Source organism: Pelobates fuscus, chromosome 4, assembly GCF_036172605.1.
Source record: "Pelobates fuscus isolate aPelFus1 chromosome 4, aPelFus1.pri, whole genome shotgun sequence".
Classification (NCBI taxonomy): Eukaryota; Metazoa; Chordata; class Amphibia; order Anura; family Pelobatidae; genus Pelobates; species Pelobates fuscus.
In genome coordinates this window covers 132,472,276-132,492,963 of record NC_086320.1, presented here as the reverse complement: position 1 = coordinate 132,492,963, position 20,688 = coordinate 132,472,276, and the positions used below count along the sequence as shown (strand labels likewise).

General features: G+C 38.5%; 1 protein-coding gene across 1 annotated transcript in view; it reads right to left on the bottom strand.

Moving 5' to 3' along the window:
- Window positions 1–20,448, bottom strand: part of DOK6 (docking protein 6) — a 520,118-nt gene extending 499,670 nt beyond the window's left edge. The window contains exon 1 of the mRNA XM_063453051.1: window positions 20,358–20,448. Coding sequence (XP_063309121.1) covers window positions 20,358–20,423 — 66 coding nt within the window. The 5' untranslated portion in view covers window positions 20,424–20,448. The remainder of the gene's footprint in view (window positions 1–20,357) is intronic.
- Window positions 20,449–20,688: the final 240 nt, after the last annotated feature.

Sequence of the window (20,688 nt, the reverse complement as noted above, 5' to 3'; positions counted from 1 at the left end):
GGTACCAACATTAAAGCAAGTTAAAAAGCATTGTAGACACAGTTTTGTAAATGTAATTGAGCATATCCCTCAATATCATTTCAATTAAGCTAATTTGTGTGATAAATAATTCTATCTAAATGTAACAATTTACCAAAGCATATCGTAATTATCCGTTAATAATTTCATGATACTAATGAAAGAAATAAAAAATATTATGGTTAAAAGAGATCAAATGTAACATTAACCGCAAAATGAAATATGTGAGAATTAGTCAACGCATAAAATGTACTATTACAAAATAAACAACCAGATAACAAGTAATACGTAACCATACTTATTCAGCTTTAGGTTGTTTATATGTACAGTATATAGAGTTGTCGCTTGCATATTTAGTTTCAATTATCTCTCTTTATTACTATGCAACATACTTATTTGAGAAGGGAGATATATGTTCTCTCTTTGAGTGTGTTCATGTTTTGTAGAAACCAGCAGTTAATATTCATATTTATTATACAAAATATAAATATTTTGTATTCACCTGTAATTACAGGTCAGAAAGAAATACAATTGTTGCCAGTTTCTTTACAGAATGTTGTCATGTCTGCCAAGAGGTTGCCTTCTCTACTAGTTGAGATCTTTATGTTATCAATATACTTGCGTTTCATATTATCTGATATATTATCTGATGACTTATATATAGGGTTGTTGATTATATATATATATATTGGTACACTGAAATACATGGCTCAGTGAGTTTTGGTATATAATCAATCCTATTTAACCCCTTAAGGACACATGATATGCGTGACATGTCATGATTCCCTTTTATTCCAGAAGTTTGGTCCTTAAGTTAATATGTGGCTGTGAATGTATTTAACCCTTAATAACATGATATGTTAAGAGCGATTCTCTTACAAAAAAGGTTAGCACGTAGTACAAAAAATTAGCTACTGAGGGTGGAAAGGAGTTTGTGCAAACTAAGGAGTACACAAGAGTGGATGTATCCACTGTTTTAAAAATGTTAAGGAGTTCTTCATGAGAAACTAGGGGGAAATTAAACAGAATAAAGGGCTTTTCTTCAACCACCATGAGGCAGAGGTCAGCATCAGGGCCGCCATCAGAAATTTTAGGGCCCCTAACACTGTTCAAGGTCTGGGCCCCAAAGTCCCAGCCTCCAAGCCCGCCCCCAAATCCCACACACACAGAAACAAACACACGCACTGATACAAAAAGGACACAGAAACACACACACACACACACACACAAATATAAACACATATTGACACACACACACACATACATACTAACAGACACATACTGAAATAGGCATACACATATAAAGGCATACATACTGACACACACATACTGAAACAGATACACAGACATACAGAGTGATACACAGACACATACTAACATACATACAGACACATGCATAAGGACATACATACACACACACACACACGTATATACATACTGACATACATACAGACATACATACATACATGCTGACAGACATATATATTGACATACATACACATACACAGACTGAGACATATACATACACATACTGACATACATACATGCGTACATACATTCATACACACAGACAGACATACATACATACATACTGACAGACATACATACATACATATTGACATACATACACATTCACAGACTGAGACATATACATACACATACTGACATACATACATACATACATACTGACATACATACACACATTCAGACAGACCTACATACATACATACATACATACATGCTGACACACATATATGCATACACATATACATACACACACATACATACATATATACATACATACATCTATACATACATCCATACTTGCCTCCCATCTCTGAATTAGTGCTGGTTATCACTGCCATCTTAATGCTGCCACCAATGTAACGGCGCTCCCTGTACCCCTGGCTGAGTACCTACACCAATCACCGCTTTCTAGCTGGAACAGGGGACAAACCGGAACACTTCTGCCCATAGTCGCCGTGGCTTGACTGGGGCCCTGGAACCGCTCCCTCCTGGAGCAGAATGGGGAACTCGCTATAGCAACCCCCAGGCACTGGACGACACTCAGTCCTGGGAGCTCTATTCCTTACAAGGACTTTCCCTGTTGAATCCTCCCCAATGGAACAGTGATTAGTGATTAGCCCTTTCCCCTCCCAGTAACCAGACGACACATAGTTCTGGGAGTACAAGCTGGAATCCTTTTAATGGCAGCCACAACTGGCCTTATATGCATGTCCCCATGCAAGGGGCACTCCTGAGAGTAAACCACAGTAGAAACCAATACAGTTGCAAGAAAAAGTATGTGAACCCTTTGGAATGATATGGATTTCTGCACAAATTGGTCATAAAATGTGATCTGATCATCATCTAAGTCACAACAATAGACAATCACAGTCTGCTTAAACTAATAACACACAAAGAATGAAATGTTGCCACGTTTTTATTGAACACACCATGTAAACATTCACAGTGCAGGTGGAAAAAGTATGTGAACCCTTGGATTTAATAACTGGTTGAACCTCCTTTGGCAGCAATAACTTCAACCAAACGTTTCCTGTAGTTGCAGATCAGACGTGCACAACGGTCAGGAGTAATTCTTGACCATTCCTCTTTACAGAACTGTTTCAGTTCAGCAATATTCTTGGGATGTCTGGTGTGAATCACTTTCTTGAGCTCATGTCACAGCATCTCAATCGGGGTGAGGTCAGAACTCTGACTGGGCCACTTCAGAAGGCGTGTTTTCTTCTGTTTAAGCCATTCTGTTGTTGCTTTGGGTCATTGTCCTGTTGCAACAGCCATCTTCTGTTGAGCTTCAGCTGGTAGACAGATGGCCTTAAGTTCTCCTGCAAAATGTCTTGATAAACTTGGGAATTCATTTTTCCTTCGATGATAGCAATCCGTCCAGGCCCTGACGCAGCAAAGCAGCCCCAAACCATGATGGAAATTGCTACAAAGTATCAATTAGGCTTAACAAGCTCCAGGGTGGTCTCCAGTTCGTGCAGCTCAATACATGAGCCAAGACTTTTGCATCAAATTTTACAGGGTCCATCTTCTGTGGGCAGTAGGCTGGCAAGCAGGCTCCTCCAGGAACTCGTGGCAAGCTCACTTGGAAAGGGGAGTTTGTCACACTCTCCTGCAAGGGTGTCATTCAATAAACTAATCCTTCACTGTAACCTATTCTAGTAACCAGCTGCTGTCCCAGTACATGAAATACATCCTACCCTTACCTCTTGTGCCACTTTACCCCACTCTCTCTAGAATTTAAGCTAACTTGAGCAGGGCTCTCAACACCCTCTGTTCCTATGCGTCCATCATACAGCATACATGTCTATTAGTCCATGGTATGGAATTTATTGGCACTTTGTATAAAATAACAATAATTTTAATAATGTTCTTTGGGTCTGTCTTTAAGGTTCCTGCAATAGCCCTTTTTTATGCTCTTGCTTGCATCGGGTTTCTTGTGTTCAAGTCCATGTCCGGTGTTCTATTGTCAGCCTGTTCCCTTCAAGGTGCATATAATCTTGTGTGTAGAAAAGTTTTTTCTTTATCGAGCTTTAAAAGACAAGTGGCAATGTTTTGACCTAAACTCAAGGTATCTGACTAGAATTTCTGTATTGGACAAGCTACCCTACTCCATTGTTTGTCCAGTCTGCACTAAGTCTGCGTCAGGTAAGATGCTTCATGTTCTCCTCCTAGGTGTTTTTTTTTAATTATGCTTTTATTAATTTAGAGTTAGTGTGAGGACTTGCCAATGATAATGTACCTTAATGTGATAGCAATTTTTTAAACTCATGGCCATTACATATAATGATACCCTCATACCTTTACAGCAATATGACAGTGAGGGGGAAAAGTATTTGATCCCCTGCTGATTTTGAACTTTTGCCCACTGACAAAGAAATAACCAGTCTATAATTTTAATGGTAGGTGTATTTTAACAGTGAGAGACAGAATAACAAAAAAAAATCCAGAAAAACGCATGTCAAAAATTGATTTGCATGTCAATGAGTGAAATAAATATTTGACCCCTTTGACTTAGTACTTGGTGGCAAAACCCTTGCTGGCATTCACAGAGGTCAGATGTTTCTTGTAGTTGGCCACCAGGTTTGCACAAATCTTAGGAGGGATTTTGTCCCACTCCTCTATGCAGATTCTCTCCAGGTCATTAAGGCTTTGAGGCTGACGATTGGCAACTCAAACCTTCAGCTCCCTCCACAGATTTTCTATGGCATTAAGGTCTGGAGACTGAGTAGGCCACTCTAGTACCTAATGTGCTCCTTCTTGAGTCACTCCTTTGTTGCCTTGGCGGTGTGTTTTGGGTTATTGTCATGCTGGAATATCCATCAACAACACATTTTCAATGCCCTGGCTGAGAGAACGAGGTTCTCACCCAAGATTTGACGGTACATGGCCATGTCCATCGTCCCTTTGATGCGGTGCAGTTGTCCATTCACCAGAAAAACACCCCCAAAGCATAATGTTTCTACCTCCATGTTTGACGGTGGGGGATGGTGTTCCTGGGGTCATAGGCAGCATTCCTTCTCCTCCAAACACTAGTTGATACCAAGGAGCTTGATTTTGGTCTCATCTGACCACATCACGTTCACCCAGTTCTCCTCTGAATCATTCAGATGTTCATTGGTAAACTTCAGACGGGTCTATACATGTTCTTTCTTGCTGGCACTGCAGGATTTCAGTCCTTTCAGTCCTTCACGGCTAGTGTGTTACCAATTGTTTTCTTGGTAACTATGGTCCCAGCTGCTTTGAGATCATTAACAAGATCCTCTCATGTAGATCTGGGTGGATTCCTCACTGTTCTCATGATTGAAACTCCACAAGGTGAGATCTTGCATGGAGCATCAGACTGAGAGAGACTGACAGTTATTTTGTGTTTCTTCCATTTGCGAATAATCGTACCAACTGTTGTCACCTTTTCACCAAGCTGCTTGGCGATGGTCTTGTGTAGGCCTACAATCTTGTCCCTGACATCCTTGGACAGCTCTTTGGTCTTGGCCATGGTGGAATCTGATTGATTGCTTCTGTGGGCACGTGTCTTTTATACAGGTAACAAGCTGAAATTAGGAGCACTCCCTTTAATCTTGCTGATTGATAGGGGATACTTATACTTAAATAAATATTTATTTCACTCATTGACATGAAAATTAATGTATAGATTGGAGTTAGGTACGTTTTTTTTTCTATTGTTTGTAAAGAGTTAAAAATGCATTGTTTATTGTAAGCAACCTAAGTGATTCATGTGATTGGAACATAATAAAAAAAAATGTACGTAAAGCAGTATTGTTTCCTGGGGAGCTTTTCATGTTAGAAAAAAAGAAGAGACCACGGTGCACAGATGACTAGGAATCAAACAGTTCATGGGAATCACCAATAACAGAATGTTAGTAAAGAAATAAAGAATGGCACTTTCCAGTAATATAGTCAATGCATTTTCTACTGATACTATATGGGATCTTAAGTAAGAACAGTATAGCATTATATTGGAGTGCTGTTGACTGGATTGTATAACTATATAAAAATGAAGGAAGGACACAAACAAGAAGAAATGAATATATTTCAGCAGTTAGATGGTAGGATGCCCAGAGAGGTAGAAGTTTAAATTCTTTTTTTTTTTGTTAGACATAAAGAGAAGGACAAAGGAAAATAGGGAGGAAAACAAGTACAAGAAATGAGGAAGAGCAGTAAGGATAGACCATAAACCAGATATAAAAAAGAAGACAAAGAAAACACTACAATTAGAAAAGGCAGACATGCATGGCAAGGCAGGGCATAACAACTAAATGTGATGCCAGTTCCAATAAAAGTGCTACATTCATCCAACACAAATTAGAGGCTGGACTGGGTTTATACAGTCTCTTGGTAGACTAGTAAGCAATATGTGTGACACAAGGTTCAAGAAAATTCATGAGAAATCAGTTGACAGCCAACTCTTTATCCCATAAATGCACCTAGCTGGTTTGTTCTTATGTGAATTTATACATCTGTATCTGAGTTACCAAGATCTGTATTAGAGTCTTGTTATATTATCCCAACCAGAGAGTCCAATGCAAGACATGATTTTTAGTGTTTTCTTATTTTTAAACAGGGATTCCTCATTGTGACATTCAGGAGTTGAGAAAAAGGAATGTTGCAGTGTTTTAATGAATGTCTACTTGTAAAGAAAATGTTTTGTTTTTGTCTGCTTTTGTCACCTTTCCTCAGTGTTAGGGATGAACACTATTCATAGCCAAAAAACTGCTGCAAGACACTGCTGACGAATCAATCCCCTAAGGATAATGCTTTTACAGCCCTCAAGTTGGCTCATTATACTTCTAATCACACTGGACTAATGTGAAAGAATACGCACGCTTGAAACATGGTCATTATCTAGAAATCCCTGTAGATTAAATGCATTACGTTATTAAGAGTATAACCTTAAGCTTGGTCCCCAACTTTGCATCATTGTACAATTAACACGATAATGTCACTAATCATGAGTCGAAATATAATCTTCAGAAACACAGTGTATAGTCCTATCACTTACCATACATAAAAATTCTAAGTAGTTTGCACTAGACCACTAGTTAGAATATTACAGATAAGGTGAATTGGATATTATTCAAATATAGGGTGGTTTATAGATCATATCTGACACACAAAGCATATTCAATAGGTATTATGATAATTGTGGCAGAATTACCTCAGTTGCTGAATTTTATTTCCTCTAGGGGATAGAAATGCTTGGCAATCCACAAAATGCTAAAAAGGACATTATCTCAACACATTTCCTTTCAGTCATTTACAAACCCCTATCAATAATGTTGCACGAAGGCCCTATATACTATGGAAACTGCAAAACAATAGGAGCTGCACTGAAACGCAATATAAACATATTATATTTATATATACACATATAGAATATAGGTGATTTTCATGAAATGTAACTTATTTAAAAGTTCTCACTGAAGACAAAATACGATCAGCCCAAAGAATAGCTTCCTTTTATTCTATAGTTTATGTTCCGTGTGAAAAAAGTATAGAATATTCTATGAAAGCTGACAAAACTAAATAATTAATTTTGATCTTTGTAGGAAAATAATATGCAGGTTTAGAGTTCTGTTTCAGTGATATGTGAAATACTACTTTAGTTTTACAAAAATCTTTGAAATATTACAAAAACCATTACCAAACCCTCTGTGTGTCTCGTCCCCCCAGCAACTTGCCTCCTTCTCACTTAGTCTATCTGTGTCTCTTTGTGTCCCTAAAGCCCTTCTCTGTGTCTTACTCCCCAGTCTGTCTCTTTTGCCCCCTCCCCAGCCCCTGTTTGCCTATTTTGCCCTTATCCAGTCCCTCTGTCTCTCTTTGTGTGTGTGTGTCCAGCCCTTCTGGGTGTCTCCCCCACCAAGCCCCTGTTTGTCTGTCTCTTTGCCCCCCCCCTCCCCTTTTGAGGTCTCTTACAGAAGCAGGGTAGGCAGCCACAGGTGCCCTGCAGCCACACAATGTAAAGTGAGTAAAACCCAAAGTTTCATACCATTAAAACACGGTTAAAGCTCACAGTAATGTGTGCTGTGCAGTAGTGGAACTACCAGTGCAGCTGCACCAAGGCTCGCATGCGGAGGTGGTGCTGCGAGTGGCATATACAATCAGGGTCACCCGATAAGTATGTGTCATTATGGGCCTGTTCATGCACTGTGACGCATTAGCAGTGGAACTGGCCCCTTACCTATCGACACCCAGTGCTGGGAGGAATTGAGAGGCAATCACTTCCTCTCAAATGACAGAAATGGAAGCGTGTGGGAGGAGAAGGAAGAGCGGAAGGGGAAGGCAACTTGGAAATCCAGTCCTTGACTCCAAAAAGCCTCCTAACAGTGTGTGTGTGTGTGTGTATATGTATATCTGTGTATCTACATGTGTGTCAGTGTATTTGTATGTGTCTCAGTATGTGTATGTGTGTATAGATGTGTGTGCATGAAGCAGTATATGTGTATATATATATATATATATATATATATATATATATTGCAGCATTCAAATACCAACACTACACACATATACACCCCTGCATTCAAATGTCAACACTACATGTCAACACACGTCTGTATTAAAACACCAATATTATATATAAACACATCCCTACATTCAAAAAACAACACTACACACAAATGAATGCCCACATTCAAATGCCAACACTACAGAGAAACATAACCCTACATTCAAAAGCAAACACTACAGAAGAACACCATTGCTTTAAAAAGGCAGCAGCATTTAAAAACAAACAACTGAATTAAAAAATGCCAACACTACACAAAAATACACCTCTACATTCAAATACACATAATATATACAAAATATGCTGACATTCAAACACACAAACACAACACTGATCAGTGCTAAATACAACCATGCAAGAATGGGCAAATGGTAGGTCCCCAGTTGGCACAGCCATAGCAATATAACTCACAGTATGAACTCACCGCTTTGTCAAACACATGTAATGTGTGCATGTGCTTCAGAGAACCCAAAACAATACAACCTGCATCAAAATCACATTTGCAGAAGTATAGTAGAGAGCTCAACAGCAATAAAACGCACCGTAATATGCTATGTGCATGACAAAACTCAAAACAATTAATGTCACAGTAATAAGATATCACAAAGTTTACCAGCAACAAATCTCAATGCTTTATTTCTAAAGAATCTTGTGATACTTGTCAGCCTTCCTATGCAGCAAGTGGTCTAGTCTCTTGGTCTAGTGAAGGAAGTGAGTAAATTTGAATTTACCATTTCAATTGTCTGTCCCTTACACAGTCCTCCTCTTTGGGCTACTCTATGAGGCATTTAATAAAAATGTCATTGGGATATGGCATCACCAAAGGTACCAACAGTCTTAATTTTGTCTAGACAGTCCTGCATTTTTGGGTCATGTCCCCCCAAAAATGTCTCACAATCTTAAAGGTCTCCAAGCTGCCATCCCTTCTCCTTGGTTGAGATCATTGAGATCCGCTATCTAAGCCAATCAAATGCTTTCACATATTAAAGAATTAGGAGGCTAGTGTGCATGCAGGTCAAAATGCAATGCTGAACCATTCAGATGATCTCTATTTGATAGAAATAGCTGAATTTTACTCGAGTATTTGTGTGGAAGTCACACTTTTGGGGTGGTCCCACCTCTTTCACAAGCAGACCCGCTCTTTCCATGAGTGGACACACCACTCTGGCTAGCTTGCTCTATTGTCTTCCAATCTGCTTCCTAGATAGTGGGCAGGCAAAATTGGCAGGTATGCACATCTCACATCTCAAAATCTCTTTAGCACAAGACAACAAGTAGGAAGACAGAGAATACTGAGTGTAGGAATGCTTAGTTTGCTACCTCACTAAGCACCAGTGACATCCCTCCCAAGAGCCAAGAGTCCCAATTTAGGGCTGACTGTCTCTACCCTCTTTCCTATCCTGATGTCCAACTTTTCTAAGAGCATATTGTTGGTGTGTCAGTGTTTAAAAAAGCTCAACAGCATATTTACAGATACTCACAGAAATGACTCTTTTAAATACAATACTGTGTTTAGAAATCAGTTTGTGTAAATAAGATACATTGTTCTAAATCACATTTTAGTTGCAAAAATTGTTATTAGTAAGTTACCTATAATTTCTCAGAACAACCACAACCTGGCTTTACCCTTACTTACACCCTTAAAATTCAAGTGTCCCTCTTTGTCCATTTGAAATTTTGGGGAAAATGCAGTAAGGCAGGATGTCAAAGTCCCCTGATGTACATGGTTCTCAAGGTTGTCAACTCTGGTGAGATACAGGCTTCTGAACTCTGTGGCATCTCCTGACAAAACTCCTGGCACAAATTCCCACAAATCCCAACTACTCTCCATACACATCAGTGAAAGATATAAGCCTAAATGCCATATAAATAGTAAGGACCACTTAGGTAGTGGAAATTAGAAACAAAGAAATGACAGTCACAACAAATGAAAAGCACATTTATAAACGTGATATTCGAATAAAATGAAAAACTACAATAAATAATACTACAGGCCATAAACATGAACAATGTGATACCTGTAAAATCTGATGTTGGTACTCCAACAATCCATTATAAAATATCAATTTCTACAAGAATTACTGTCACCTAAAAAAGTGTTGCAAATGATTATATATGGTGTAATCAGCATCAGGTATTGTTAGGGAGTGACTGACAGAAAATGGAACCCTGAGTGGGGTCCTGATATCCCCCTGTCTAATACTGGCAGCATTTAGTTGATAGCCCTGAGTCTCCTCTGAGAGATAAATGCCATATCCAGTAAGATAATTTGAGACAGTGCCACTTTAATGCAACGTATTTGGAATTAATTATACAGAACCAGGTTAGAGTATGTCTGTGGGGAGAAAGATTACTAAAGCATGGATTGGGGAATTTATAAATATTGGCTCATGTAATACTCTGAATTCATTCACAGAATTGGTGTCACAATTTGGCTTCTAGATTACATTAGTGTTTAGGGTTAGATTTAGGGCACAGTATACGGCTGGTTACAGGAGGAACGTAAATCAATAGTGATGTCGCAAACATAAAATTTTCCGTTCGCAAACAGTGAACTTCCGCAAATGTTCGCGAACGGGCGAACCTGGCGAACCGCCATAGACTTCAATAGGCAGGCGAATTTTAAAACCCACAGGGACTCTTTCAGGCCACAATAGTGATGGAAAAGTTGTTTCAAGGGGACTAACACCTGGACTGTGGCATGCCGGAGGGGGATCCATGGCAAAACTCCCATGGAAAATTACATAGTTGATGCAGAGTCTGGTTTTAATCCATAAAGGGCATACATCACCTAACATTCCTAAATTGTTTGGAATAACGTGCTTTAAAACATCAGGTATGATGTTGTATCGATCAGGTAGTGTAAAGGTTACGCCCGCTTCCCAGTGACAGACCAAACTCCCCGTTTAACGCACCGCAAACAACCGCAAACAGTCCATTTGCACAACCGCAAACTCCCCATCTGCAAAACGTTCGTGTGTGGGGGTGCTGGAATGACGTGGGGCAATGGGAGCCTGAATCAACTTTTGGCTCACACTGCCCCTTTAAGAGCGAGCTCATGACTCGAGCCGTGCTCCTAGTGCCAGACGGGCCACGTGACCGATCACTGCGGTCGGTGCACGCGGCTAAGTCAGAAGAGGAGATCAAGCCGCATGCGGCTCGTGTGGAGGCAGGAGTGATCGAGCCACGCGCAGCTCAAACTTAGGAGCCAGGTCGGTCCCAGGATAAGGTAAATACAGCCACAACCACTTATCCCAATCACACACCTTTCCTAACGTCCTATCACATTAAAAGAATATTACCGCGTATTTAATAAAACAGATAGACCCCCTACTTCATCCAGGTTACCGATCGATGGTTCGATATTCTGAGCCCTCTCTGATTTACTGTACACGACAATTCTATATTCCCACAAATTTTATTTAGCATTTTATGTTTGTTTGAAACCACCTTAAAAATATTGAAAATCGCTAAAATTCATGATCACTATATACTTTCTCTCCAAACCTCTAAAATGAACCAAACTACTCATCCATCCACTATACCACTTTATCCCACCTAGAACTAGTGCCCAGTTAAAATACTTCACTCTTACTTACCCACACTCAGTCATGCCACACACATTTCACCACTACTCTCACTGAATCCCTCTGACTACGGCTAAATTCATCTTCTACATCAGAACACTACTCCTAAGATTGGGTTGTATCCATGTCTCGGGTCTTTCATTTAGAATAGGGGCAGCTTCGGTCTCCTTCAACACTGACACTCCAGTGCATATTATTAAAAGATTGGGCAGATGGAAATCCTCAGTCTACAACCGATATATTCCTCATCCCGAGAAAGAAATGAGGAAAGCATTTAAAAGTTTGGCTTTGTAAATTTGATGCAATAAGTGTCTTTTTCTTTAATACCTTTTCACCCTCTTTGCATGAACCCAATTTACATATATTACTAATATGTTTCTGAACATATATATTATATTATTCACTCACTCACTCTCTGGGCCGGCCTAAGACATCATGCTGCCTAGGTCCAACGATAAATGACTATGGGGGATAATGTATAATAAACACAGGTTACTGGCTATGGAAGGGGGATCATGTATAATAAACACAGGTTACTGGCTATGGGAGGGATAATGTATAATAAACACAGGTTACTGGCTATGGGAGGATAATGTATAATAAGCACCGGTTACTGGCTATGGGGGGATAATGTATAATAAACACAGGTTACTGGCTATGGGAGGATAATGTATAATAAACACAGGTTACTGGCTATGGGGGGGATAATGTATAATAAGCACAGGTTACTGGCTATGGGAGGATAATGTATAATAAACACAGGTTACTGGCTATGGGGGATAATGTATAATAAACACAGGTTACTGGCTATGGGAGGGATTATGTATAATAAACACAGGTTACTGGCTATGGGAGGGATAATGTATAATAAACAAAGGTTACTGGCTATGGGGGGATAATGTATAATAAACACAGGTTACTGGCTATGGGGGGATAATGTATAATAAACACAGGTTGCTGGCTATGGAGGGATAATGTATAATAAACACAGGTTACTGGCTATGGGAGGATAATGTATAATAAACACAGGTTACTGGCTATGGGGGGATAATGTATAATAAACACAGGTTACTGGTTGTGGGGGGGGTAATGTATAATAAACATAGGTTACTGGTTGTGGGGGGCTAATGTATAATAAACACAGGTTACTGGCTATTGGGGAGATAATGTATAATAAGCACAGGTTACTGGCTATGGGGGGATAGTGTATAATAAACACAGGTTACTGGCTATGGGAGGATAATGTATAATAAACACAGGTTACTGGATATGGGGAGGATAATGTATAATAAACACAGGTTACTGGCTATGGTAGGATAATGTATAATAAACACAGGTTACTGGCTATGGGGGATAATGTATAATAAACACAGGTTACTGGCTATGGTAGGATAATGTATAATAAACACAGGTTACTGGCTATGGGGGATAATGTATAATAAACACAGGTTACTGGCTATGGGGGGATAATGTATAATAAACACAGGTTACTGGCTATGGGGGGATAATGTATAATAAACACAGGTCACTGGCTATGGAGGATAATGTATAATAAACACAAACACAAAAAAAAGAATGCAGCTTCAGATTTAATCTAAATTGTATGCTGTCTAGGAGGTGGGAGGGTCTGGGAGAGAGGGTCTGCTGCTGATTGGCTGGAATGTGTCTGCTGACTGTGAGGTACAGGGTCAAAGTTTACTCAATGATGACGAATAGGGGACGAACCGAACAAAGAATATGTTCGCCACCAGCGAACCGTTCGGGACATCACTATAAATCAATATATGTGGGATGAGTCATAACATTTACTCTGGGGTTGAGGGTCCTGTTTTTTTTTTTTTGTTGCTTATTTTTTCAGTTTTTTTGCCACCTAGCAACACACCTGATTGGCATAGAAGCCAAATTAAAATTAAATTAATTACATTATGGCTGTAAAAGTATTATGGGAGATGTAGTCTCCAACATCAGTGCTGAAGGTTGCCTATTCCCTGCTCTAGACACCACTGACTGTGAGTGTCAAATTAACAAAACCTTTCAAAGTTTGTATCCAATTATATGTTTACCAATAAATTATAGCTTGTAACTAGAGTACAGCAAAGAAGTTGGATATAATTATTTATGTTAAATGTATTATTAAAATAACATTTTCTTTCTAATGTGTGTTGTGTCTTTCTTAAGTTATATGCTTTTAAAGGGACATTCCAAGTCCTTAGAAAACTTCAGCGTTTTGTCTTATTTCATAAAATTGATTTAAAATTTTTTGAACCATTCTATTTGTTCAGCGTGGCCACTGGTACACATGTGCCATAGAACTCCATTGCTAGAGAGGACATCCCAGGGGCATAGCAATTACAGTTAAGTAAAAAGCTGGAAGGGGAGAGGGAGGGGTCAAAATCTAATTAAATATTGGGGCACTCCAGTATTACAAATAAGTGTAATTATTTCTAATGCAGGAGAGTTCCTTTAAATATATATTTATATGCAATACTCGGATTAAAAAATATATTTATAATAAATAATATATACTTTTTCATGAAATAATTTTGAAGAAGACTAGCAAGGTTTTCAGTGTGGAAATTTTACATCTTAAAGAGAGAAGAATGAATCACAATATGCAAGGATCTAAGTGCAAGATTTGTAATGAGATTGGGACTTTGGCTAGGTCAACAGCCAAGCCAGTCGAGATTATGGAGTTTTTAGGAAGCATGAAAAGCAATAGAGAAGGCTTAACATTTACAGTAGAGCAAGACGGGTTAAAGCTAGGGATGCTGACAACAGTAATCCCACCAAAGTCAATTCTGTTCTATGTTGTCACATTATAAGCATAGAGATAAAATACAGCACACGTTGACGCATCATTAAACCATATTAAATAATTCACATAAAGTAAACAAAATTTAGCTAGACAGTCTAAACACACATTAATCTGCAGTGACCATAACAAGCATAAAAAATATTTTGTACTCTGAGCAGAGCAAATTACTGTTGGAGAACACGGCTTGCAGCTGCCAGAAGATAACAGAAGCATATAAAACATATACACAGCTTCCAGTTAAACGTACATATAAAGAATTATATTTAACAATTGCTGGACCAGAGTTTACCAAAAACAGTATTGTAAAATTTTACCTATATGGCTCCACAGAGGAAGAGCAAATATAGTGATGCATGAAAGGAGTTACAGCTTTCTAGATACGCGAATTATAGTTCAATACAGAAAACAATTGAAAAATAATTAAACATAATTGGGGACTGAAAATTAAAAGATCTTGAAAATCAGATTGTTCACATACGTAGATCTCTTCAATATCAACTCATTATAGAGCAGTATTATATGCTTTCCTAAAATCACAATGCAATGTGCATTTACGTTAATAACAGCTTATTCAATATCTGGATGCATGTCCATCTAGTCATCTATGCATAAGTTATACCATAGTTGTGCGATAAAGGACAAGCCTAGTGCATTCAGGTTGGCATCAATCTTTTGGAATACCTTTTAATATTCAGATCCATAAAAACACACTATAAACTTATATAAGAGCAGATAAAATGTAGTTCCTTTAAAACGGTAAGCACTCTAAAGCGCTCTAATGTGCAGAGTGAACTGGTCTTGTATTTCTTTAGCTATGTGTAATAATGTGTAATAATTTAGCTTTCACATGTATGGCTGGTGAGTCGTTTAAGAAAAATAATACTGTTGGGCATGCATGCTGTTGGGTCTACACCCTGGATCAGATTGTAACTATGTTAAAGAGAGTAAGTCAACTTAAATATGTAGGCCAGTAAATCCAGACAAAGTCAGGAACCCTGTAAGACCTTTGAATATAAGCTGTACAAAAGTTCTTCTCAAAAATCCACCACTGAAAATATATGTCATCTTCTGCTACAGAATGATGGATGAGCACTGGTCCATCTTTCATGAAAACATGCCTGCCTGTAGCTTAGCTCATTTCCACAAACACTTGCACTGTCAGGATACCTCCACCAACTAAGGCAAGATGGTTGCTTTGAGGTTAACTAAAATTGTGTTTAATGGAAACTGAATAACAGTGTGCCACTGTCAGGGTGCTGTCCTGCTTTAGTTACCTGGTGTCCTGCATATTGGGACACCAGGGTAATGTCCCCAGGCAGCACAGCATGAGCGTATCAATAGACTCACTTGTGCTGTGTAGGGGGTGCCAGGACTATGCAAGGAGCAGTCCAGCAGTGGTCCCTGCATGGTTCTAAAAGCTGAGGGCTAACCAGGCTGCTTGTCAGGTGGCAGCCTTGCCTCTCCTCTGCCACCTGGTCTGCCCCATTTTTGGATGAGACCACCCCTTTTATGGTGCTAGTGAGACAAAGCGTGTCACTGGCAATGCCCCCAAGGACTCCACCATGTGTCCTGACTTTTAGTGGATGAATGTTGGTAGGTATGGAATAATGTTTTTATATCAATGAGAAGCCTCTGATATGCTAAGTCTCTTCAAGAAAAAAGGTGAGGGCTTGTAAAGGCTGCAGTTTCAAATTGTTACCTCCACATGATGCATGCATGAAAATGCATGCATATATTTACTGGGGCTATATCTACTAAGCAGTGATTTCTAATTGTTTTCCCATTTGGGCAGTGAAGTGTCCGTTAACCAGACATGCAATGATGGTTCCAGTAAATGTTACTAGTACACAGAAGATGTTGATTTTCCCAGAGACTTACAGTAAAGCATAACATGGTAGAATATATAAATTTGTGCAGGAAAACATAAGGCACTAGCTAGAGAGGGTTGCTGTGCATCACATATAGTTTTTCTTCTCTTCAGCTTTAACGTCTATACTGAGGTTAGTAAGAGAGCACGTGGCTAGATATTCTAATGTTTCTGGCAAAATTGTATGTGGAAGGGAGAGCTACTGCTGACATTATCCAGATGTTCAAGGAGACCATAGCTTAGTCCATTGTGATGCAAGTTATTAAGGGGTAGAAGATGCAATCCTGGAAATCCATGACACGGAGTGTGAGAGTAGATTGAAAGCAACCTGTGTGGAGACACTGAGCTACTATACTGCCACGTGGCCACAGGCATGAGGGGTAAGTGCACCAGAGGTTTTATAATGACAAGAGCTACGGGTAACACGTAAAGAGGGGCAGTATATTCACATACTGTTGTTAAACAGGTTGAAGCTACATACTGATTTATACATAACTAACACTTCAGCTTCTACAGTTTTCACAGAATATCCTGTTCAAGTGTGCATGCATTAAATGTACCTTGCGAATATACTACAAATTTAATGTCTCCACTCCTTCAAAAGGAGTTGGCAAGGAATTGGCAAGTTGACAAATTGTAACATTTAGGTTAAAATAGGCAAGTTTAATAATAAAATTAGAAGATATGATGTTATTATTTTCAAGTCTCCGACTGTAATTCACATTTTGCAAGTCAGTTCTTAACAATTCACTGTTTAGTAAACAGATTTTCGGATCTTGTTGAGTGCTATCCTCATAATCCTTTCTTAGGCAGACAAAGATATGAGGGAAAAAAAAGATGTTGTTCTCCAGAATTAAAAAAGCCATACAGTACTATGCTAGATATTTACTGATAAGCAGACATAATGAGTCTAGCAAAATTGGCAATATTAAGTTATCTGAAGAAAAAAAAAAAAATTGCATAATTAAAGTGTTAAATTCACTATATAAAGCAGGTATGGTTTTATTGCCAAACTCATTTCACTGTAACCTCAATGATTTTTTTCGATTAACAGAGGCATCAAAAGAAAGAAACTCATCCATATATAACAATAAACCAGTGAGTCACTGATTTCTCACAGTGGATTAAATAAGGTACTTCAGTCTGCCATCAGCTCATCCTTGAGTGCACGCTACAGTTGATTCTACTGCACAAGATGTTGTTCTATATTTTCAGTTCCGTATGTTGCAAAAGGTCAGTCTACCTCTAAATCCCTTTTCAGTGATTTTTTATATAAGCAAGGTAGCACTAGGGAAAAAAAAGTATAGTATAAATTCCGTCTGAGGTTAGTTACAGCTTATAGAATCTAAGAATAAATGATTGACACTTTTGTCATTCACACCGTCATTACGTTTTCCTGATATAAGATATAAAACTGTTGCCTTAGAGACGCAGTCCTCCCAAACTGACCTTTTTCTATATTTAGTTATGTTAATATGTTACATTTAATGCATAGATCATTTTGCACTGCACAGGCCTTTGAATTAATTTAATGCAGAAAATAAAGCAGAAAACAAAAACATTTTGTAAACGAAACAGGGCTACTTCTGTATACTGCAATTATTCGACTTGAATGAATACTATGCAGTTGCAACATTATTTGTATTGATAATCCAGATATTTTTATTTAACGTGCTTAAATTGCTGTACTGAGCTGCAGTGTTTATCATACTAATAGTAATCTGTAATGTTTACACATATGCTGCTGGCCTTATACCTATCTATTTTACACATCAATAGAAAGCAGCCTATGCATGCAACAAAGAGTGATTTTCTTTACAGTAACTAGTAATTCGTGCACAAACAGTACAGATAGCACAAGGCAAAAACTGAGTTAGAACAGTTGCAACAAAAACACTTAACAAATACAAATAGGAATACATATTCAACCAAATACTGTAATTATATGCTTAATTAAGATTAACCCCTTAAAAGATTATTTGGACAATGGACACATAATGAAAGCAATGGATTTGCCTAACCCCTGGTCTGTAAGGTGTTAAAATATATTTAAGAAAGTATGCAAATATTAAAGGGATATCCTTTATAGGTGCTTCAAAGACAAATATTTTGATTCTGCTTTTTTATTTTAATAGGTATCTATGTCAATTGGGGTGAAAATATTGGACGGAATAGCAGAGCTGAAAAGAATTCTTCAGTTCAGTAGAGTTGGAAATCATTTTCGATAATATCTTTATGGTGTAAATCCTACAAGTCAGTTTTTGAGTTATCACAAATTACAGTTTGGCTGCACCTGGGCAAACAGGTAGTTCACCTTTATGTATTTGTGATGCAGATTGCTAACACACGGCTACACTAAACACTACCAGAGCATCGTAGGAGCCGTAATGTCACAACAGCTGGAGGGCTACCTGTTGGCTACTCTTCACATGACACATTTACGCAAGCTATCGATACTGGCACAGTATCTTCAAAAGAACATTTTCCAGTTCTCTGCCTAAGCGCTATCCATTATTTATAAAAGTATCATTACAATAAAAAGTCACTGTCATTCAACAAACATTTCTATTTGTCACACGGTGTTGTTTTTACCATAGCTAGATTAAATGTATGTACATTTAAAATGATAAAAAATAAGCAATAAATCTATAGGATTTCCAGCATTATGACAAATGCCCAATGTCAATGGTGTAAGCAGTTATTTGGTGATAAGAGATACTGAGTTCCTTGCTGGGATGCAAGCTACTAGAAGAACGTTGGAATAGGAAGTGACTCAGGCTTATCTGACTTTCCTGGGACAAGGTTCATCATTTGACAGAAGTCCTCCAGATAACACAGGTGCTAGACTAAGCCTAAAGCCTGCTAGTGTTTGTATTGCAGCCCCTGTCAAATGTTTAATAATTCAGCCATGTGCCAAAGATAAGATAGCCATTGCAAACATTACTACCTAGCATTCATTTTTATTACATTTTCATTTTATTGCCATTTACACTTAAGTCACTGAACACATCATAAGAAAGTCAGTAGTAGCACTCTGTATATGATGCAGTAGACATACATGCAGTAACCTTTGCTAACATTCCCCAGAGAGTACAGGATACAGTGTTAGAGCATCTTTGTTTCTACCAATCCACAATGAAAAAACATTATATATATATTCTTTATTAGGGACTGATGTAAAAAAAATCTTTTAAATAATGCACTTCCCTTCACCTCACATTATTTTTGCAATGCAGTTACACAGTCCTAATAACTACCTAAGCATCACTAAACCTATGTTTTTAATTGGGTTACTTTTTCAACTATGCCAATCAAATGCAAAGCAATTAAGTGAGGAAAGCATTTTGATGGATCACTTAAGTAATTTGCACTGTGTATTCATTGTTGAAATCATTATTTCTTAATAAGAAGTCTTCCCACCTTCTTTTTTTATATTATTATTTTTGTTAATATTATTATTATTCCTATTATTATTATGATATTTCTTTAGTCTTAAATCAGAACAGATAATGCAGTTGTGATAAAAGTATGCATACAATAACAATACATGGCAGTTCAGATTGTTATCCCTATGGGATCCACTCTGATCATCTTTTTATACCTGATGCACTTAATAGTGATGGGCACCTTGCCCTAAGGTGACTGAATATCTTACCCCTGAACCCCAGGTAATCATCACCTGACATCTAGTTTTTCAGCATGAAATAGCAGCTACCAGCTGTGTGACTAGGACTGCAGGACAGAACTAGTGTGAAACCTGAAGCCAGTTCCCTAATGTAAAGCCCTTAGCATGAAACAACAAGGCATGATTCTCCCTTGTTTCTGGTCACATCAGTTCCACAGCACTGAGTCCAATCCTGCATCACAGAGCCCACACTGTACACAGGGCTTTGTAATACACAGTCTACAGGCAGTCGTCCAATACGAGAAGTGGAGAACACTAATCTTATGCTAGAGACATAAGATAACAGGCACAGTGACATTTTAACAGAATAGAATGAACATAAGATGGTGACTCACCCCAAGCTTCTTGCTCCGAATTTTGACATAACCTTGCTTTACAATATCGTTGAAGTTAGATGCCATAGCTTATTGCTGAGCTGCTGATCACTGTTTGCTCTGTTCCCCTCTCTCAGAGTCTTTTAGAGGAAGCTTCATGCACACTCCCACCCCTAGCTACTGCAAGTCTGACAAAAAGGCAGCAGCAGCCCTGGCTGACTGGCTGAGCTGTCTCTGTGACAAGGAGCCTAAGAGCAGCCCTGGCTGACTGGCTGCTTCTGTGTCTAGGAGTCCAACAGCATGAGCTATGTGCAAAAGCAGCTAATCAGTCAGTGTGATGTCCCCCCTATTT